Source organism: Podarcis bocagei (genome assembly GCF_964188305.1).
Source record: "Podarcis bocagei genome assembly, chromosome: 4".
Lineage (NCBI taxonomy): Eukaryota > Metazoa > Chordata > Lepidosauria > Squamata > Lacertidae > Podarcis > Podarcis bocagei.
Genome location: NC_138128.1, coordinates 1876030 through 1897950, shown reverse-complemented (window position 1 = coordinate 1897950; position 21921 = coordinate 1876030). Strand labels below are relative to the sequence as shown.

General features: G+C 48.2%; 1 protein-coding gene across 6 annotated transcripts in view; it reads left to right on the top strand.

Annotated features, from left to right (window-relative positions):
- The window catches only part of IL1RAP (interleukin 1 receptor accessory protein), a 95062-nt gene that overhangs the window by 49026 nt on the left and 24115 nt on the right, over nucleotides 1-21921 (top strand). For all 6 annotated transcript variants that reach the window (XR_014007047.1, XM_081190224.1, XM_081190225.1 and 3 more), the window contains 6 exons: nucleotides 3801-3966; nucleotides 8403-8474; nucleotides 10900-11029; nucleotides 15012-15160; nucleotides 16471-16620; nucleotides 20360-20503. Coding sequence is in view for 5 of the 6 variants with exons in the window: in XM_081190224.1 (XP_081046350.1) it covers nucleotides 3801-3966; nucleotides 8403-8474; nucleotides 10900-11029; nucleotides 15012-15160; nucleotides 16471-16620; nucleotides 20360-20503 (811 nt within the window). In the remaining variant the exon portion in view is untranslated. The remainder of the gene's footprint in view (nucleotides 1-3800; nucleotides 3967-8402; nucleotides 8475-10899; nucleotides 11030-15011; nucleotides 15161-16470; nucleotides 16621-20359; nucleotides 20504-21921) is intronic.

Here is a 21921-nt window from a genome sequence, read left to right as displayed (position 1 = left end):
GGCACCAGACCCGTTGGCGGACGAAACATGACCACAAACATGACCTGAAGGTTGGAAGCATCAACCTGCTAGGTGGGAATTTTCTGGCAGACCATCACAGTGCATGGAGACAGAAAGTCGGGTTGTGCCTCCACAGCAGTGACCAGAGGAGGAATGTCTATTGGGAGGAGCACAGAGAGAAGAAACGTCATCTGCATCAGCATAACTGCATGTCTTCTGCCCCAGCTGCAACAAAACATGTCTCTCCTATATCGGTCTCTACAGCCACAGCAGACGCTGCAATTTTCCAGTGGTTTGACTTCACTCCTTCATTGCCTCTCGAGACAGATGCCAACTCACAATCATAGGCAATTGAAGCCGTGCTCAAGTTACTTGTGATGTTGCTGGGCTGTTCACAGTACTGCTAAAAGCCATGTTTTGGTTTTGCTCTTCATCAGTGGTTCCCAAACCATTTTGGGCCACTGCCCTCTTGGTTACATAAACTCATTCCCAGAGCCCCTGACCCAGTAAGAATCATATAATTCGTATAGTGCTGGCAGGGACCACAGGGGTCATCTCGTTCAACTCCACAACGCTGAGATTGAGTCTCATGCTCTATGGATTGAGCATTTTTCAGAATAGTGGTTTTCACAACCCACTAAGGAAGACAGTAACCCAACAGAACTCAAAGCAGTAACAATGAATTGCACATTTGTTCAAAATCCAATTAAAACTATTTCCTCTAAGTGAGTGAACAAAATTGAGGACCTTGATCCTGTAATCCCAGGCATTTAAGAATAATTGGATATCTTGTGACAACTCGGAATCATACATACAAACATGTGTGACCCAAGGAAATTGATTTGAAAGTGATAAGAGCAGTAAAACTTCAAATGCAAAGCGAGGAATGTGTTTCGCTCCAGGCTCTCGCCTGGTCAGTTGCAAGTAAGCCATTCATGCATAGAATCATAGAATCATAGAATCCTAGAGTTGGAAGAGACCACAAGGGCCATCGAGTCCAACCCCCTGCCAAGCAGGAAACACCATCAGAGCACTCCTGACATATGGTTGTCAAGCCTCTGCTTAAAGACCTCCAAAGTAGGAGACTCCACCACACTCCTTGGCAGCAAATTCCACTGTCGAACAGTTCTTACTGTCAGGAAGTTCTTCCTAATGTTTAGGTGGAATCTTCTTTCTTGTAGTTTGGATCCATTGCTCCATGTCCGCTTCTCTGGAGCAGCAGAAAACAACCTTTCTCCCTCCTCTATGTGACATCCTTTTATATATTTGAACATGGCTATCATATCACCCCTTAACCTCCTCTTCTCCAGGCTAAACATGCCCAGCTCCCTTAGCCGTTCCTCATAAGGCATCGTTTCCAGGCCTTTGACCATTTTGGTTGCCCTCCTCTGGACACATTCCAGTTGGTCAGTTTCCTTCTTGAATTGTGGTGCCCAGAACTGGACACAGTACTCCAGGTGAGGTCTGACCAGAGCAGAATACAGTGGCACTATTACTTCCCTTGATCTAGATGCTAGATGCACTTGGAAGATCTAGATCTAGATGCACTTGGAAGAGGCCACAACCCCTTTGTCCTCCAGCAGTTCTGCGAGGCAAGAAGCAGGTGGTGTGCTTTTCTCCCCCTGCTACTTCCAGAGACCCCCCCCACTTTGCATCCTATTTTAGGGGCTCTCTAATGACCTTTGTGGATCACGAAATACATTCCAGGTTTTGCAATCCACTCTGGAGTTTGGGAGGGGTTCAAAACTGCATGCAATTCTGCAGTTCAATTATCTATTCCAAAACGGCCCTTGTCTGTAGCTCATCGAGTAGCAGAAGTGCATTAAAGCATGAAAAAAAAGGAGAGAAAAAAATATTCTTAAATGTGGATTAGGTGCAGAAGCCACTTATGTTTCAGAATTCTGCAGGTGGAATTTTGTTAGATGCAGTTTTGAATCCCGGCAAATTGAGAGCTTTGCTCATCCTTCGCTCTGTGGGTCAGCTTCTGAGGGGAGGGCATTCTCCCCACCCCCCACCCCCGCCACCTCCCTGAGACCAAACACTCTTCACACTCAGATGCCCTCTCTGTGGAAATGCAATTCATGGCTCCAGCAGCGGAGCTGGAAGACTCCTGTCCCTTTGATCAATACCCCTTTTCTTCTGGGCTAAGAAGAATCGCCTTTATTTGGCTGCAGGAGCTAGTCCATTAAAATTCAGATCCCGACCGTCAATTAGCAAAATGAAACCGAACCCTCTCTGGAAATAATTTTTTTGCAGATGGTAGATTGCTCGTCCCTGCTAATAAGACTTCGTCAGAAATGGTATATTGCCACTGTCTCCCCTTGCCATGTGGAGGTGGACGTGATCTGGAAAGGGGCCACAGAGGAATAATCGCTGCAAAATTGTGGATTGCCAACCTTCTGTGATCGGGAAGACGGTTCACCTGAGCTTTTCCCTTCCTCCCTTCTTGACTCCCTTCAAAGGAACCATAATAAGAGGTATGGCACATGAAGGAAGTGGCTTGGCTCAGCTGCCAAACACAGAAGCCTCGGATTTTTACCGCACAGCAACTCTGTTTCTGCCTCCCTGCCATCGTGCCATTTGAGAATATGTTGGGCACCTTGACAATTGACGCTTTCTCTTCTCTAGTCTCTTAACGCTAGAACTCCTGGACATGCAATGAAGCTGAACCTCAGAAGGCTCAGAGAAGATGAAAGAAAACCCTTCACAGAGTGTGCAGTTAAACTGTGGAACTCCATCCTGCAGGAACGCAGTGTTGACGACCAACAAAAATGGCTTTGAAAGAGGATTTGACAAATTTGTGGATGTGTCTAAGGTTATTGAAGCCTACTGGCCCTGGTGGATTTGCTCTGCCTCCACAGTTCTTCACAGTTCTCTGAATTTTGCAGTGCAGTGCTCCAACCAGAAATATATTTTAATTTTTTTTTTGGGGGGGGGGTGTATGCAAAATTATATGGAAGTGCATATTTACCAAAATGCATTATACTACTTGCCAAAAAAACCCCCACATGTTTAGAGCAATGTCCACCAAAATGCTTCAAACTTTAGTGAGGTCTTTTATTTTTTTTCTAATTGCAAAAAAATTGCAATGTGAAGATGTGAGGAACGGAATCTAAGATTGGAAGAAGAGGAATGAAAATAGATTCCTGTCCATTCCTATGTGCAGTGAAAAACCCACATGTGTGATTGTCACATCTGGTGATTCCCATCTGGAGTTGCAGATTAATTTTAGCGTGTGTGCCTTTTCCTGTTCTTGCTCATTTCAAAAGGCAGAGAGAAATTCTCAGGAAATCACAGTTACAGAGTATGCAAAGAACATAGCAAGCATGAGAACGTAAGAAGAGTCCTGCTGAATCAGGCCCATGGCCCATCTAATCCCAATCTTGCTGTGTATGAATTGTTGGTTGTTGTTTAGTCATTTAGCCGTGTCCGCCTCTTTGTGACCCCCTGGACCAGAGCACGCCAGGCACTCCTGTCTTCCACTGCCTCCCGCACTTTGGTCAAACATCTGGTTGGGTAACATCAGGAAAGGAAGCTGAACTAGATGGACCATTGGCCTGATCCGTCACACTCTTCTTATATTCTTAGTTTTGGTGGCAAAATGTTACAAATGGAGATGACAGCTTCTGAAATCCTGAGATTCCAGCTAGGGGCTGCCCGGTGTTGAGCGAGTCCTGCTTCCGGGTCCTGGGTTCCAACCTTCCTCTTCTCGGAGGATGTCCATCTTGTGTGCTTGGCAGATGTGCCTCTTCTGCATGCAGAGGCTGTGAGTGAATGTGCCTTATCCCTGTTTCCTGCAGAACTGCAAACTCATGGATAATTTCAACGAGCGGTACCCGAGAGGCATCAACCTGACCTTTGGCTTTGTCCGTGAGGCGTACCAGGCCGACTACACCTGTGTCGTGAGCTACAAGGAGAACGGCCGGGATTTCAACCTCACACGGACTTTGAGGGTCAAGGTGGTAGGTAAGGAGAATCGAGGGACAAGGGGAGGCAGGGGGCGTCAATTGAGGTATTATTGATGTGCATCTGGTTTCTAGCTCATAAAGCTCTGGACGACTCAGGCCCAAGCTATCACATTTCCCCATATGAACCTGCCTGGGCTCTGAGATCTTCGGGGGGAGAGCCCCTTCTCTCAGCCCTGCCACCCTCACAGGGATGCTTGGTGAGAACATGGTGAGAGGGCCTTCTTGGTGGTGGCTGCTCCCAGGCAACTTTGGAACTCCCTGCTTGGGAAGTTAATTATTGTTGTTGTTGTTATTTATTTATTTATTTATTTATTTATTTATTCATTCCCCACCCATCTGGCTGGGTTTCTCCAGCTGCTCTGGGCGGCTTCCAATGGAATATTAAAATACAAGAACCTATTAAACATTAAAAAAGGGCTGCCTTCAGATGTCTTCTAAATGTTTGGTAGTTGTTTTTCTCTTTGACATCTGGTGGGAGGGCGTTCCACAGGGCGAGCGCCACCACCGAGAAGGCCCCCTGCCTGGTTCCCTGTAACTTCACTTCTTGCAGGGAAGGAACTGCCAGAAGGCCCTCGGCGCTGGACCTCAGTGTCTGGGCAGAACGATGGGGGTGGAGACGCTCCTTCAGGTCTACTGGGCTGAGGCCGTTTAGGGCTTTAAAGGTCAGCACCAACACTTTGGATTGTGCTTGGAAACGTACTGGGGGCCAATGTAGGTCTTTCAAGACCGGTGTTATGTGGTCTCGGCGGCCGCTCCCAGTCACCAGTCTGGCTGCTGAATTCTGGATTAGTTGCAGTTTCTGGGTCACCTTCAAAGGTAGCCCCACGAAGAGCACATTGCAGTAGTCCATGTGGGAGATAACTAGAGCATGCACCACTCTGGTAAGACAGTCTGTGGGCAGGGAGGGTCTCATCCTGCATACTAGATGGAGCTGGTAGACAGCTGCCCTGGACACAGAATTGACCTGCGCCTGTGGAGGGCGTTCCACAGGGCAAGTGCCACTACCGAGAAGGCCCTCTGCCTGGTTCCCTGTAACTTGGCTTCTCACAGCGAGGGAACTGCCAGAAGGCCCTCAACGCTGGACCTCAGTTAGGCTGGTTCCCTCCTTGCTGTCCTCCCTTCTGACAGGCCTTTGGGAACTGACTCATTTTGTCACCTACCCATCCCTTAGTTAAACCTAGATTGTAAATTCCTCAGGATAGGGACCTCCCCAGATCAAGGGAAGTCATAGTCCCACTCTATTCTGCCTTGGTCAGACCACACCCGGAGTCCAGTGTCCAGTTCTGGGTGCCACAATGTAAGAAGGATGTTGACAAGCTGGAACGCGTGCAAAGGAGGGCAGCTGAGATGATCAAGGGTCTAGAAACCAAGCCTGATGAGGAACGGTTGAAGGAGCTGGGTATGTTTCACCTGGAGAAGAGGAGACACACAGGAGATATAGCTAAAGAATTCTCCCATGGAAGATGCAGCAAGCTTGTTTTCTCCTGCTCTGGAGGGGAGGCCTCGAACCCATGGCTTCAGGTTACAAGAAAGGAGATTCCGACTAAACTTCAGGGGGAACTTTCTGGTGGTAAGAGCTGTTTGACAGTGGAACAAACTCCCTCAGGAATTTGTGGACTCTCATTCATTCACTGGAGGTTTTTAAGCAGAGGTGGGATGGCCATGTGTCATGGACTCTTTCATTGTGATTCCTGCATTGCAGGGGGTTGGTCTAGATGGCACTTGGGATACCTTTCAGCTCTATAATTCTGTGATTCTAAAGCAACGGACCCAGTGATACCACTATCTGAATAAATACTGTCACTGGCAAGAACAAAGAAGAGGGGTTGTGGTTGCCCTGAGATTTCTTGTGAGAGCCACGGGAGGTTCTTTCAGGGCACCTCGAAAATGGCTTTTGGAAAAACAGGACAAAAGCAGAAAGCATTGCTTAAAAATAAAGTTTCCTAAGAAAATAACCCACATTTTGAGCTGCTGGGGTGGGATTTGTGTCCTGGTGTCCTCTCTGTGCAGCTGCCTGTCACGAGGAGAGCAGGCTTGTCAAAACCATGTCATTACAAATATCTGCTTCATCCAAGCCCTGAAGCATGACAGGATGCTTAAAAACACCTGCGCTTTGCAGAGGTTGCAATTTTTGCAGAGTGAGCTGGGCCACATTCGAAAACTTCCATGATAACGGAGGGAAAGCATTATGGGCTATATCTGGTGCGGAACTAACTTCTTCCACCGCTGCAGGAATTTAAGCACTTTCCTGCTGCTTCCCAGATCTGTTCTGGAGGGTTCAGGGAACCCCCAGAAGAGATTTGGGGGGGGGTGTACATGGTGGGGAGAGGAGGGGAAGTTCCCATGCACAGCCACAAATCCTTGCGCTGACGAGATAGTTGGATTCCACTCTATTTCATAGAATTGTAGAGTTGGAAGGAACCCAAGGGACAGCGGCGGAGCTAGCCGCTCAGCCCCCCGGAGCAGCGCACATGCTGTGCACCCAGGGGGGCGATTGGTGCCCATTGGGGCGATTGGCATGACAATTGGCGTCCAGGGGGGTGATCGGCACGGTGATCAGCACCCAAAGGGGATTTTGTCACCCCCCTCATGGATGCCACCCGGGACACCCTGCCCCCACTGCCCCCCTTCCTATGCCCCTGCCAAGGGACACCTACCGTATTTTTCGCTCCATAAGACATACGTTTTTCCTCCTAAAAAGTAAGGGGAAATGTCTGTGCGTCTTATGGAGCGAATGTGTGGTCCCTGGCAGCGGCGGAGCTGGGGAGTTTGGTTCCCGAAGCAGCAGAGGCATGGCATGTCGCCTGTGCAAGCGTCCTCCGCCCGTGCGAGGGGGTGGGGAGAAGAGAGCCGGGGGAGATGACTTTAGGACACTCTTTAGAGTTCCCTCCGTCCGAGGGGCAATGTGACTTTCATGAGAGCAGCCGGGAGCCACCGCGCGGAGGGGAATCTTTCTCCCTTTCACGCTCTGTCAAATTGGGATAGGGAGCTTTCTCTTGCTTTCCTCCTCTAAAAACTAGGTGCGTCTTATGGAGCAAAAAATACGCTAGTTGAACCCCCTGCAGTGCCCGAGTCGCAGCTGAAGAATCCAACCTCTGCTCAACAGCCTCCATGGAAGGAGAGTCCACCTCCTTCCAAGGGAATCTGTTCCACTGTGGAGCAGTTCTTGCCCTCAGAAAGTTCATTCAGATGTTGCAGGATACTGGGAGACATGAGCCTGCCTGAGGCAGTTCTCAGTGTTTTCTGAGTTACTGCCTGCCAGAGCCATTCGTGGTGGGCTGATGCCTGAGTGTATCTCAAAGACAGCACTGAGGCTCATGGCTGGAGGGCCTAGCGATTGTTCCCTTGGGGCACAGAGTCCAGCCTTTGCTCCAAGCGGCTCCTTCAAGGTCTGCAGAAACTCAAGAAGTACATTTTAATTTTCCCACAAAGAAACCCATGCCAAACTTTCCCCTTCATTCCATCCCATTCTATGACTCAGGCCCCAAACACTTGAGAGGCTGCCTCCTTCCCTAGGGACCCTCTTGGGTGCTGAGATTGATGGAAGGGGCCCTCTTGGGATCCCTCAGAGGTTTGGGGTGAAGGTGACTCAGGGGAGAGGGCTTTCTCCGTGGCAGCCCCAAAGCTGTGGGACTTCCTCTCCACAGTCGCCTTCATTGCACGACTTCCAGAAGATGCTGAAGACCTGACTTCTGACACGGGAGCTGCATGTTTTCAGAACCCACCTTTTGCTTGGTTTATGTATTTTTAATATTGTTTTTTGATGCCGTAACCTTCCCTAGCGTGAAGGGCAAGTAAATGTGTGTGCGTCTTATGGAGCGAATGCAGGCTGCGCAGCTATCCCAGAAGCCAGAACAGCAAGAGGGATCACTGCTTTCGTCTCCGCTCCTCCACCTGCAGCTGCTGGGTGACCTTGGGCCAGTCACACTTCTCTGAAGTCTCTCAGCCTCACTCACCTCACAGAGTGTTTGTTGTGGGGGAGGAAGGGAAAGGAGAATGTTAGCCGCTTTGAGACTCCTTCGGGTAGTGATAAAGGGGGGTATCAAATCCAAATTCCTCCTCCTCCTCCTCCTCCTCCTCCTCCTCCTCTTCTTCTTCTAGCTTCCATTCTCTCCAGCTCCGAGAAAACAACAGGCACAAGTACCGTATTTTTCGCTCTATAAGACTCACTTTTTCCCTCCTAAAAAGTAAGGGGAAATGTGTGTGCCTCTTATGGAGTGAATGCAGGCTGCACAGCTATCCCAGAAGCCAGAACAGCAAGAGGGATTGCTGCTTTCGCTGCGCAGGGATCCCTCTTGCTGTTTTGGCTTCTGATATTCAGAATATTTTTTTTTTCTTGTTTTCCTCCTCCAAAAACTAGGTGCGTCTTATGGTCTGGTGTGTCTTATAGAGCGAAAAATACGGTAAATAATCATGATCCTATTCTGTCGGCAGGGCCTCCAGACAAGGCAACGGTTCCGACAATCATCTCTCCAAATAAGCAAGTCGGTTATGAACTCACACCAGGTAAGGTCTGCCAGCAGCTGCCTGTCCTCTCAGTCCGAAATCTGCCAGTTGAAATGTGTGTCTTTTGCATGTTTGAAACAAGGCGTTGACCGCAGAGAAGCTTTCAAATCGATTCTGGCTTGGCTGCGCTGCTTAGGAAGCTGCCTTGGACGGAGTCAGGCATTAGAATCGTAAAATGATTCTACAGTTGATTCCACTCTGCAGAGTGGAAGGCGAAGTGAAGGTGGACTCACCTTATTGGAGGAAGAACTCCAGCCGGGTGATGTGGTCCCATGGTGTCAAACTCCTCAATGTGGACATGACATTCACTCAGTGTGATCTGCATTGTGGCTGCAGTCAGTAATTTCATCTCAGCTGAGGCGACGGTTCCCCAGCTGTGATTTCAGCTCGTGGAAGCTAGCTGGTGCATAATAATAATAATAATAATAATAATAATAATAATAATAATAATAATAATAATAATAATAATTTATTTATACCCCGCCCATCTGGCTGGGTTTCCCCAGCTACTCTGGGCGGCTTCCAACTGAATATTAAAAACAATACAGCGTCAGACATTAAAAACTTCCCTAAACAGGGCTACCATCAGTTGTCTTTTAAAAGTAAAATAGTTGTTTATTGCCTTGACATCTGATGGGAGGGCCTTCCACAGGGCAGGTGCCACTACCGAGAAGGCCTTTCTGCCTGGTTCCCTGTAACCTCACTTCTTGCCAGAAGGCCCTCAGCACTGGATCTCAGTGTCCGGGCTGAACGATGGGGGTGGAAACGCTCCTTCAGATATACAGGACTGAGGCGATTTAGGGCTTTAAAGGTCAGCACCAACACTTTGAATTGAGCTCGGAAATGTACTGGGAGCCAATGAAGATATTTCAGGACCAGTGTATATAGTCTCAGCAGCCACTCCCAGTCACCAGTCTAGCTGCCGCATTCTGGATTACAGTGGTACCTCAGGTTAAGTACTTAATTCGTTCCGGAGGTCCGTTCTTAATCTGAAACGGTTCTTAACCTGAAGCACCACTTTAGCTCATGGGGCCTCCCGCTGCTGCACGATTTCTGTTCTCATCCTGAAGCAAAGTTCTTAACCCAAGGTACTATTTCTGGGTTAGCGGAGTCTGTAACCCGAAGCGAATGTAACCCAAGGTACCACTGTAATTGCAGTTTCCGAGTCACCTTCAAAGGTAGCCCCACGTAGAGTGCATTGCAGTAGTCCAAGTGGGAGATAACCTAGCGTAGCATCCCACCTTTGTTGCCAGTGAGGTGTAGGTGGGTTCCCACGAGGCAAGACACAGCGATAACAGCAAGAACCTTTATTGAACTGCATAACAGGGGCAAAGCAACTGCTTATATCAGTGATGGCCAAACATGGCCCTCCAGCTGTTTTGGGACTACAACTCCCATCATCCCTAGCTAACAGGACCAGTGGTCAGGGATGATAGGAACTGTAGTCCCAAAACAGCTGGAGGGTCAAGTTTGACCATCACTGGCTTATATACACTCCTGAAATCCTGGGCCACTCCCACTCCCAACGTGATTGGCTGTCTAAACTTCCAAGTTGCCAATCAGGACTCAAGAGTTCAATGGGGCCAATGGCAGAGGCCTAAATCCTGAAATGTTCTGTGATTGGACATCATGTATTGAACCAGAACACAGGGGCTCAGAATCCATAGTCCAGACTCAAGCTCAGGCAAACAGAGACCACTGGATACATAACAGACAGGATCCCTGAGGACCCTGGAGTCCAGCCCCCTTGCAATGTAGGAACCTCAGATGTAATGGAAGATGGAGCGACAAATCTAAATGTTACCTTTATATGGTGGGCTCGTTTCTGCTCCTTAAAAGTGTGGGGATGTTGTGGGTAACAGGAGAGGATCTATTGATTACTATTATCCTTCCTAACTTGCGCTAGCAAGCATCTTCATATAGCAGAGTGCATTCCCCTATTACACAGCAGGAATTTGGTTGCAGACTCGTTAGACTCTCTTAAGATAATAAGCAATTCAGTCTGGCTTCCCCAGATTGGGATACGTTCTATTATCCCTGGTAAGACCCCTTTGATCCCTCCTAAAAGAATAAAGGCACTACAGTCTTATTCATAGGTGACAAAATGCACCTATGGGTTATTTGTGGGGCATAGGTTCATTTCCCCCCCCAAAAAATATAGTCCGGCCCCCCACAAGGTCTGAGGGACATTGGGGATTTCCAGCCTATGGTTGCAAAAGGTTGCTGAGCCCTGATCTAGGGCAGCCCAGGTCTGCCCCTACCCTGCGGCAGACAAATCCGCCCAGATCCACCCAGTTCATTGGCCCAGTCCAGTTTGGGACCTGGGGTTTGTCCAGAAAGGGCGCACACAGCCCTAAGGGCTGCTCATGAATGCTCTTCATATTAGTGCATTGAACATGGTTGTTCTTAACTTTGCGCATGCCAGGAGAAGCGCTGGAGATCCGTTGCGAGGTCCAGTTCACGTTCCTGAAGGACTCTCCGCAAGAGGTCTGGTGGATGGTGGACAGGAAGAACCCAGAGGATGTCGCTGACCTGAAGTTCAACATCACACTGACGTGAGCGCAAAGGATTTCCCTGTTGTCTGAAACGGGGAGACAGTTTAGTCCAGGGCGAAGGGGGAGATGGAAATCCTTAGCAGGGGCTGGAGGAAGTGCAATGGAGACGTCTGTACGGTGGGTGGTGGTGGTGGGGCTTGGGCAAATATCAGTGACTTGCTAGAAAAGAGGGGCTATATAGGAAGACCCCCCCTTTCCTTCAGCTGCATCTTAAAGACCTCGCTCCTTTCAGTACTTGTGTGTGTGTCTTGCTATTTAATTGTATTTATTATTACTATTAATTGTATTTCTATACTGCCCTATACCCACAGGCCTCAGGGCAGTTCACAGGATAAAATCAGAATATAAAACCATTATCGAAATAAAAGCAGCAGCAACCCTGTTGTTGTTGTTTAGTCGTGTCCGCCTCTTTGTGACCCCCTGGACCAGAGCACGCCAGGCACTCCTGTCTTCCACTGCCTCCCGCAGTTTGGTCAAACTCATGTTGGTAGCTTCGAGAACACTATCCAACCATCTCGTCCTCTGTTGTCCCCTTCTCCTTGTGCCCTCCATCTTTCCCAACATCAGGGTCTTTTCCAGGGAGTCTTCTCTTCTCACGAGGTGGCCAAAGTCTTGGAGTCTCAGCTTCAGGATCTGTCCTTCCAGTGAGCACTCAGGGCTGATTTCCTTCAGAATGGATAGGTTTGATCTTCTAGCAGCAACCCAGTGACCCCTTTTTGTTCCCATTTGAGAAAATCCTAAGAAATTGATTGCGGGGCGGGGTGAAAACCTCCATGGATAAATATGAAGTTCCCATAGACAGAGTCTGATTACAGGTCCATCTGCCTGTTTGTTTGTTTCATTTACCTATATATCCCACCCTTTTCTCAGCCCCCACCCCGCAATTCACACTACTCTGAATTTTGTGATGCAGTAGGCCGACTAGAAATAGATCTACAAATGTGTTTGTTAGGAGGGAAAGCGTGTGCATAAAAATGTATAGGTAAGCGAATGCATCATGCCAATAATACTGCTAATAATAATAGTAGTAGTAGTAGTAATAATAATAATAATAATAATAATAATAATAATAATAATGTACTGCTAATTATGGCTAATTATGATGATGATGAGGTTTGGAGCAATGTCCACTAAAATGTGTCAAACTTTAGTGTGGTCTTTTTTAAAAAACAATAATAATAATTGCAAGCCAACGTGAAGATGTGAGGAAAGGAATCTAAGACTGAAAGAAGAGGAATGAAAATAGATTCCTGTCCATTCCTATGTGCAGTGAAAAACCCACATGTGTGATTGTCACATCTGGTGATTCCCATCTGGAGTTGCAGATTAATTTTAGCGTGTGCCTTTTCCTGCTCTTGCTCCTTTCAAAAGGCGGAGAGAAATTCTCAGGAAATCACAATTACAGAGTATGCAAAGAACATAGCAAGCATGAGAACGTAAGAAGAGTCCTGCTGGATCAGGCCCATGGCCCATCTAGTCCCAGTCTGAATAGACACTCCCAGTGGGAAACCCCCCCCCCAAAGCAGGATTCAGGCCCGAGAGCCCTCTCCCCTCCTGAGGTTTCCGGAAACTTGGATTCAGAAGTGTTGCTGATTGCGACTGTAAAGGCAGAGCAGAGCCACTTTGGCTACTCGCCACCCATAACCCCTCTCCTCCTCCTTGATTTTTTCTAATCCATCCAAATTGGCGGCCGCCGCTTTCTCCGGTGGGAGGGAGTTCCACAGATTAACCATGCACTGCACAGAGAAGGGCTGGCGTTTCCCTGGAAAGGGCTCTTGTTCCGGGGTTCCTGCTTGCAGCTTCCCACTGGGGCATCTTCTCGCCCCCCCTGGAACAGGATGCTGGACCAGATGGTCCCCCTTGTTGGAAAATGCCCTAGGGGTGCCTGCAAGCCGCCGGAACTCCGAGCATCCTCCGGGACGCGCAGCTCTGGAAAAGGCATCTCCCTTCTCTTCCAGTGCGCTTCTAGCGACATAGATCCTAATGATATGTGCACACTAGGCTTCTGGCAGAACACAGCAAGAAGCGTGAGACATTGCAGAGCTAATCTACTATTTATTTACACACTATGTACAGGCAAAAGTGGTTAAGAGTGGTGGACTCGTAATCTCGTGAACCGGGTTCGATTCCCCGCTCCTCCACCTGCAGCTGCTGGGTGACCTTGGACCAGTCATACTTCTCTGAAGTCTCTCAGCCCCACTCACCTCACAGAGTGTTTGTTGTGGGGGAGGAAGGGAAAGGAGGATGTGAGCCACTTTGAGACTCCTTCGGGTAGTAATAAAGCAGGATATCAAATCCAAACTCCTCCTCCTCTTCCTCTTCCTCTTCCTCTTCCTCTTCCTCTTCTTCTTCTTCCTCCTCCTCCTCCTCCTCTTCTTCTTCCTCCTCCTCCATCTTCTAATAGCTTCCATTCTCTCCAGCTCCGAGAGAACAACAGGCACAAGTAAGAGTGAAAGTACATTACAGTGGTCCCTCAGGTTAAGAACTTAATTCGTTCCAGAGGTCCGTTCTTAACCTGAAACTGTTCTTAACCTGAAGCACCACTTTAGCTAATGGGGTCTCCTGCTGCCACTGCGTGATTTCTGTTCTCATCCTGAAGCAAAGTTCTTAACCCGAGGTACTATTTCTGGGTTAGCGGAGTCTGTAACCTAAAGCGTATGTAACCTGAAGCGTCTGTAACCCAAGGTACCACTGTACAAAGTACATACAGCGGAAGAGATAAGACTCTTCCGTTTCCCACACAGGCATGTGATTTGCACCAATCGCAAATGCAGCGCCGGAGGAGTGAAATTGCTAACACCCCTTTGACCTCCTCCAACAGGGGTTCTTCCCTTAGCGATGGTGGTCCCTGTGGATATTTTCATCCCCTCCCATTACAAGAATCTCCTGATGTTTTCAGAAAGGGGGGCAGAGACTGCTTTTCACTTCTTCCACTCCTGCCTGACTCTGTGTAGAGTCTCTGTGTTATCTATGTAGAGATTAGATGGCTGAGTGAGAGCTGTAACCCTCATGCAAGCCAGTACCTCTTTAGTGTTTAGTTTGCAGTAGCTGTTAGAAATAAAAGAAGTTATGCTTCACGGCTTTGCTTTCTTCCGTGTTGTTCATACTCTGCTGAGGTTGGTGCTCACAATGGACAGTTGTGGGTTCAGTGCACTTAGACCTGCTTTCCAGGAGTGGAAGGTCTCTGGAAGTGCTCCAGTCACCTAGCCCAGTCGGGGCAGAACTGAAGGAATGGGTTTCCCAAATCTAAAACTGACTGTGCAGTCAGTCTGAAACGGGCCCCCAAAATCCCCATTTTTCCTTCTTCAAAGGATCCATTAGCTAAAATCCATTAGCCTGAGCTGTGTAGCACAAACCCAGCTGTATAAACAAAGACCTCTCCCTTATCAGTCCATGAAGGCTGGTAATGATGGATGGCCTTGTCAGTTCCGAGTGGAGCAGGGATGGCACATCTGGGTCTTATCTTACATCCTGGCCACACTGACACACAGACCTTGTCAGGTCTGACAAGAGACACGGGAATGGCTCCAGGAGTGCTCTTAGAGTTGGTGGCCTTCTTGCCGCAAGATAAGAGTATAGGAACAGGAACATCTGTTTATGGTCATGGATGTCAACTTACATGTATAAGCTGACGTGGCTGGATTCCTGGGGAAGGGGGGAGAGGGTGTCGGGAGGATATATATACTGCATAAAATTTCTCATTTCTTTGGACTTGCTGTGAACTGAGCACGCAAGGGCTTTCTGCTATCTGGAGAGCAGAATAAACTCTTTCTCTGAATCAACCTCGGTGTCATTTGACTTCCTTTCTCCCTCCCGGGAGCAACGCAGACCCCACCAGTCGGTAAAGTCTAATAAGGCTACAGAACCAGTTGTTGAGCCCGGTCGTTGGCATCGGCTCAAAGGTGTACTGACAGTCCCTTGGCATCTCAAAGAGCTTCTGAGCTCAGACCTCTCTTCTTCTTTCCCCTTGGCCTTTCCCCAGGGAGAACCCCTCCAGCCTTGGAGAGATGACCATTGTGAAGACTCTGGTCGTGCCCAAGGTCACGGAGAGGGACCTGAAGCGAAACTACGCTTGCTACGCACACAACCTGAAGGGGACTGTTCACCAGGAGGCCATGGTGAAGATGAAAGGTAAGGGCCTTCTTGGTGGCTGCTCCCAGACGTTGGAGCTCCCTTCCTAGAGGAGCCAGACAGGCTCCTTCCCTGTTTCCCTCCTTCTTTCCTCTTCCATCCAGCAAAGACTCTTTTATCCCATCAGAACTGGCTTTCGACAGCACTGCGCTGTTTTTATGACCTGCATTTTAATAGCTTTGGTGTGTGGTTTTTTAAAATATATATATATATATATTGTTTAAATTTTGGGCAGTGGGTGCAAAACAAAATAAAATAGGAGTGAAAGGATTGTGGAGGAGATAAAAGTATGATGCAGCATAGAAGGGTAACTACACACAACCTAACACAAACCAGTGGAAACATCCAGATTCCCAGTCTTGCAGAGAACCCGAGAAAAACCAGTAGCTAGCAAACTGGAAAGGCCCATCGCTGAAATCTGAAAAAAGGTGTTTGCTTATTTCTAGCAAGTGAATTGGGGGGGGGGGGCTAAAATGGGGGTAACAGCACTAAAGAAGAAGGGTGGGAAGTCATCTTTTAAATTGTGTCTTAAGTTTGATGTTCATTTGTTTTTTAAAAACCTTGAAATTACTTAGCCAAAAAAGAATTCCCTTAGAGCAGTGGTGTCCAAACTTTTTTCAAAGAGGGCCAGATGTGATGAAGTTGAGGGCTGTCCAATGTGATGAAGTTGAGGGCTGTCTAATATACACACAATAATTACCAAAATAATTACCGTATTTTTCGCTCTATAGGACGCACTTTCCCCCCTCCAAAAATGAAGGGGAAATGTGTGTGCGTCCTATGGAGCGAATGCAGGCTCCTTGGCTTCAGCGATAGGAACACGAAGCCTCCGAAGCGCAGAGGCTTAGCTCCCCCCGCGCTCTGGAGGCTTCGCGTTGCTTTCGCTGAAGCCGCCTGAAGCCCCCAGAGCGCAGGGAACTCCCACTGTGCTCCGGGGGCTTCAGGCAGCTATCCGCAAGCCTTCGGAGCACAGCAGGAGTTCCCACCATGCTCCAAAGGCTTGTGGATAGCCACCTGAAGCCTGGAGAGCGAGAGAAGGGGCTCCGTTTCTCCTGCCGCTTCGCTGAAGGGGCACTGAGCAGAGAGGGGGAGAATTTTTTTTCCTGTTCTCCCCCTCCTATGGTCCGGTGTCCAGTGCGTCCTATAGAGCAAAAAATACGGTATACGTCCCTTTGTTTTATATAAGCCTCCTTGAGTCGTGGTCTGGGGAAAGGACGGGCTAGAAGTAAATCTAATGATAATTAATGATGATGATGATCCACAGCAAATGCCCCCCCACCCCCGCTTTCCTCTTCCCCTGACCCCCACAGTCCCTGTGCCCAGGTACACGGTGGAGCTGGTCTGCGGCTTGGGGGCCACCATCATCCTTGTGGTCCTCTTGACCCTCGTCTACCACTTCTACTGGCTGGAAATGGTCCTCTTCTACCGGGCTCATTTTGGGACGGACGAAACCATCTTAGGTAAGGGGCATTGCTGGAGGTGTTCATTTGTTCTTGTTTTTTTTAAATAATTTTTTCTTACATTTTACAATTTAACATTCAACACATTTATCATATGTAAGAAAATACAATAAAACAAAACTCCCCCCAGCCCATGACTTCCCTCAACTTCCCCTTCTGGTTCTTTAACTATTTGCTACTTCTGCTTCATTTTGTCTTTATTTTCCATCTTTTAGCTACTCTTGTCAGGCTTCTGGAGAGCAGCTTCCTCTCTCTCTTTGCCTGTGGATAAGCAGAACAAAGCAAAAATAGTCCCTTACCATTTAAAGAGATTTTAATGACCACAGCGAAAGAACAGAGAGTCCCTTCTCAAAGTAAAGGTGCTCCCAATTAAGTTTTACAGCCACTTCCCTCCAAGTCACCCTTCTCACTTCTTCGCCTTGCAACCGGATCTCACAACCACTTTGCTTTCTGGGCTGCCACCTTATCTGCCCTCCTTGACTTTGGGCTGATCGGATGGATGATTTCTAGTTCTTCTTCTCCCAGCTGTTCACCACACAGTTCTTCCCAACTTCGGTCTTCTGAACTATGCCCCTCTGCGAACCACTGTTCCAAATCTATACAGTGGTACCTTGGTTCTCAAACTTAATCTGTTCCAGAAGTGCGTTCCAAAACCAAGGCACGCTTTCCCACAGAAAGTAATGCAAAATGGATTAATCCATTCCAGGCTTTTAAAAACAACCCCGAAAACGCAATTTAACATGAATTTTACTCTCTAACGAGACCAGTGATCCATAAAATGAAAGCAGTGAACAATGTACAGTCATACCTCATGTTACGTTTGCTTCAGGTTGTGCATTTTCAGGTTGTGTCCTGCGGCAACCCGAAAGTACCGGAAAGGGTTACTTCCGGGTTTCACTGCTCAAGCATGCGCAGATACGCAAAATGATGTCACATGCATGTGCAGAAGTGGTGAATCATGACCCGCGTGTGCACAGACGCGGGTTGCGTTCTTTTCCGGAACGGATCCCATTCGCAACCAGAGGTACCACTGTACTGCAGTCACACAATCAATCAATCAACAGCTGAACTGGGTTCCACACAGTCACAAAAACAAGAAAAACACAAAATAAATAGCAAAAACAGACAGACCTCCGTGTAACACTCAAATCGGAAGCATAACACTCAAAACGGACCACGTTCGACTTCTGAAAAAAGTTCACAAACTGGAACACTGACTTCCGGGTTTGCAGTGTTTGGGTTCCAGGTTGTTTGAGTACCAAGGTGTTTGAGAACCAAGGTACCACTGTACTGTCCCACTGCTCCTGGGAAGGTTCAGGATCCTGATCCGAGGGGGGGGGCTCCCACCATTCCTCCCCAGATGGTCCCTGACAACTCTGAACTCCGAACTCCCGAAGTGCTTCATAGATGCAGAGTCTTATTTTTCTAAGTCTTTTAATGGTTAAACGTTGCTGCTGCTGATTATTATTATTATTATTATTTTGCAATGCTTTTTGGACATTAAATTGTTATTTTCATTACATTGTTTTGTACCATGGAGTACTTTGTGAAGCATTTCATTAATCGCGGTAATTTTCCCCCAGTGGCGCCCGAGAAGGCAAAACGCAACTGCAACATTAAAGCCTTCAATCTGTACAGAGCCAAATAAGCCCATTAAATACGTGTGTGATTAAATAAACAAATACATTTTAAGCTCGCCTTAAGAGTCGCGGCTGAATGTGGCGGATTATGATAATGTCAGAAAGGGCAGAAAGTCTAATTGCTCCTTCTGCCTCTCTGCATTCTCCCCATCTCTTGCAAGAGCCAGGGGCTTTCCTCCGGGCTAGAACTTTAGAATTAAAGGCCACAGGGTTGCCTCTAGCAACCACATAGACCTAGTCAGCCTTCCCCCTTTGGCGGCCTGAAAGCCTCAGTCCCTCTTTGGAGATGTCCTCTTGCAGGTCGAGAATAATAATAATAATAATAATAATAATAATAATAATAATAATGGTAAGTAAGCAAGTACAGCTGCAGGGAGCAGGAATGAATAGACAGCTCTCCAAACGGAGAGTCGTAGAAAGCAGAGTCCCCCAAGGACCAGGATCGGGGCCTGTGCTTTTAAACGGTTCATAAACAAGAGAGGCAGCGTTGGGTAGTGGTTAGAGTGTCCTGCGAGACCAGGGTTCGAGTCACCAACTCACACTCCTTGGTGAAAAAACTGGGTTATAAATTCAATAAGCCAACAGACAGACAAAGAATAAGAAATCTGAAGTCGGCATTGAGCCGTGAGGCAGCCAGGTTTGCCGATAACGCTAAATTCTCCAGGGCCGTTGGAACAAAATGAGCTTGAGCTTGAAAAGGAGCAACGTGGATGGCTTCAAAAGAGGATTGGGCAAATTCACGGAAGGAGGAGAGGGCAGCTGATGGCTCCAAGCCGCAATGACTCTGCTCTGCCTCTATAGTTGGAGTCAGCGATGCTTCTGAATCCCAGTTGCTGGAAACCACAGGAGGAAAGAGGGCTCTTGGGCCCAGATCCTACTTGTGGGTTTCCTTTCAGGGACATCCGGTTGTGAGAACAGGACTGTGGACCACCATCATTCTGCCTGGACACTGAGGTCCAGCGCCGAGGGCCTTCTGGCGGTTCCCTCGCTGAGAGAAGCCAAGTTACAGGGAACCAGGCAGAGAGCCTTCTCGGTGGTGGCACCTGCCCTGTGCAACGCCCTCCCACCAGATGTCAAAGAGAACAACAACCACCAGACTTTTAGAAGACATCTGAAGGCAGCCCTGTTTAGGGAAGCTTTTAATGTTTAATAGGATATTGCATTTTAGTGTTCTGTTGGAAGCTGCCCAGAGTGGCTGGGGGGGACCCAGCCAGATGGACACGGTATGATGATGATGATGATGATGATGATGATGATTAATTATTTGGCCTGATCCAGCAGCCAGGCTCTTCTGGCATTGCTGTGGAACCTCCAGCTCCAGAGACAGTCTATCTGCATTCCAAGGTTTTTCGGGGCTGTGGGAACCAGGGTGCTTGTTTAGATGGGGCCCCTTTGGCCTGTTATCCATCAGTAATAATAATAATAATAATTTATTTTTTGTACCCCGCCCATCTGGCTGGATTTCCCCAGCCACTCTGGGCGGCTTCCACAAATACCACAAATACACTAATATGTCATACATTAAAAACTTCTCTGAAGAGGGCTGCCTTAAGATGTCTTCTGAATGTCGGGTAGTTGTTCTTCCCTTTGACATCTGGTGGGAGGGCGTTCCACAGGGCGGGCGCCACCACCGAGAAGGCCCTCTGCCTGGTTCCCTGTAGCTTTGCTTCTCGTAATGAGGGAACTGCCAGAAGGCCCTCGGCGCTGGACCTCAGTGTCCGGGCAGAACGATGGGGGTGGAGACGCTCCTTCAGGTCTACTGGGCGGAGGCCGTTTAGGGCTTTCAAGGTCCGCACCAACACTTTAAATTGTGCTCGGAAACGTATTCTTCTTACGAGGTTCCTTTGAATGAGTTGCAAGCTGAGTGCTTTTCCAGGCTCTGCATTGGAAGGGAGCAATAGTGTCGAGAGGCAGAAAGCTCCCCTTTTCCTGACTTCTCTGCCCCCGCCCCAGCAGGGCCTTTGCTCTCCTCCTGGCACGGGGGCAGAGGAGCCAGAAGCCAATGTACCCGCAGCTACTCTGAACTAACCAAAGCCTATTTCCCCCCCCCCTTTTCTTTTCCTCGTCTGCTCGCTTCCCTCTCCGACTGGGGCCGTCAGACGGGAAAGAGTATGACATTTATGTGTCCTACGCGAGGAACGCCGAGGAGGAAGAGTTTGTGCTGCTGACGTTGAGAGGGGTTCTGGAGAACGAGTTTGGCTACAAGCTGTGCATTTTTGACAGAGACAGCCTCCCCGGGGGAAGTGAGTATCTCTGGAGCGTTCAGAGCAGCCGAGAGCAGCAGGCTTGCTTGCTTTCGCACAAACCGCACACCCACAGACACACACACACACACACACACACAGCCCTTCGGCAAAGAGAGCAAACCGCCACGCTTAGCAAAGGCAGCTCCGGCAGCCCTTGCGGTTAACGTTGGGTTTGAAAGCAGCTTGCCACAAGTTTCTTAAAGAAGTCCCCACTGTTATTTTTTTTGTCTCCCTCTTCAAGGAGGGGGGGGGGGTATTTTGCTCCCATTCCCAGAACCTTCAGGCCCCTATCATCATCATCATCATTTTTTAATTTGTACACCGTCTTTCTGTCTTGCAATACTCACGGCGGTTTACAAGCTGAAGAAACAAAAAAAGGAACGTCTTATAACAATCTCATGCAAGACAAAAATGTGATAGTACTTTAAAATAGGCAACCTGCATCAAAAAGGTAACATTCAACAATCATTAGAATAGTATTAAGTAATAATAACATATGAAAGTTAAAAAGAAATCCACTCAACAGTTACAATAAATAATTTCTAAACTATAAGCCAATGGCAAGCCACAGTACATAAGATAACACAGTACATAAAATAATTCCTCCCCCTAGGAGGAAGACCCATGAAGAGTGGAATTGTAGGAAGGGACCCCAACGGTCATCTAGTCCAACCCCCTGCAATGTAGGATTCTCTTCCAGGACAACCTTTGCTTAAAAAACCTGCGTGAAAGGAGAGTCCACCACATTCCAGGGGAGTCAGTTTTGCTGCCAAACAGCTTTTATTGTCAGAAAGGTCTTCCTGGTGTTGAGTCGGAATCTCCTTTCTTCTAACTTGAAGCCTTGGGTTCGAGTCCTACCCTCCAGAACAGGAGAAAGCAAGCTTGCTCCATCTTTCACGTGGCAGTCCTTGAGACATTTGAAGGTGGCTCTCATGTCTCCTCTCAGTCTCCAGTTTTTGAGGTCTGGGGCCTTCTGTCCAGTTTTGGCCAAGCAAGCTGCTCTGTTCGGTTCCTTCCTCCTCCTTTCATCTTGGTGAGCACAAGGAAACCAGGAAGGGCCTGATGGACAGCCCCGTCCCATCCTGACTGAGCCCTCCCTGTGGTCCAGAGGTTCGTGTGGGGATGGCAAGGGTCCTCATCACCCCACTGTGACCTTGGTCCTTACATATATTTTCAGATGAGACCTGGTCCCACTTCCTATTCCATTTCCGGGCTCAGGTTTCCATCTACTTAAAAGCTCCCTGTGTTTTTATTCTTGTTTGGAAACCCCCTCCAGGCTTGAGATGCTCTAGAAGTGCACATATACGGCTTTTGGGCCCAGGAGCGGTGGTGGTTAAAAACAGCATCTGTCTGCCCTGCAGGTCTCCCTGCCTTGTGCATCCAGAGCCAGAGCAACTGATGTGAGCGTCCAAATT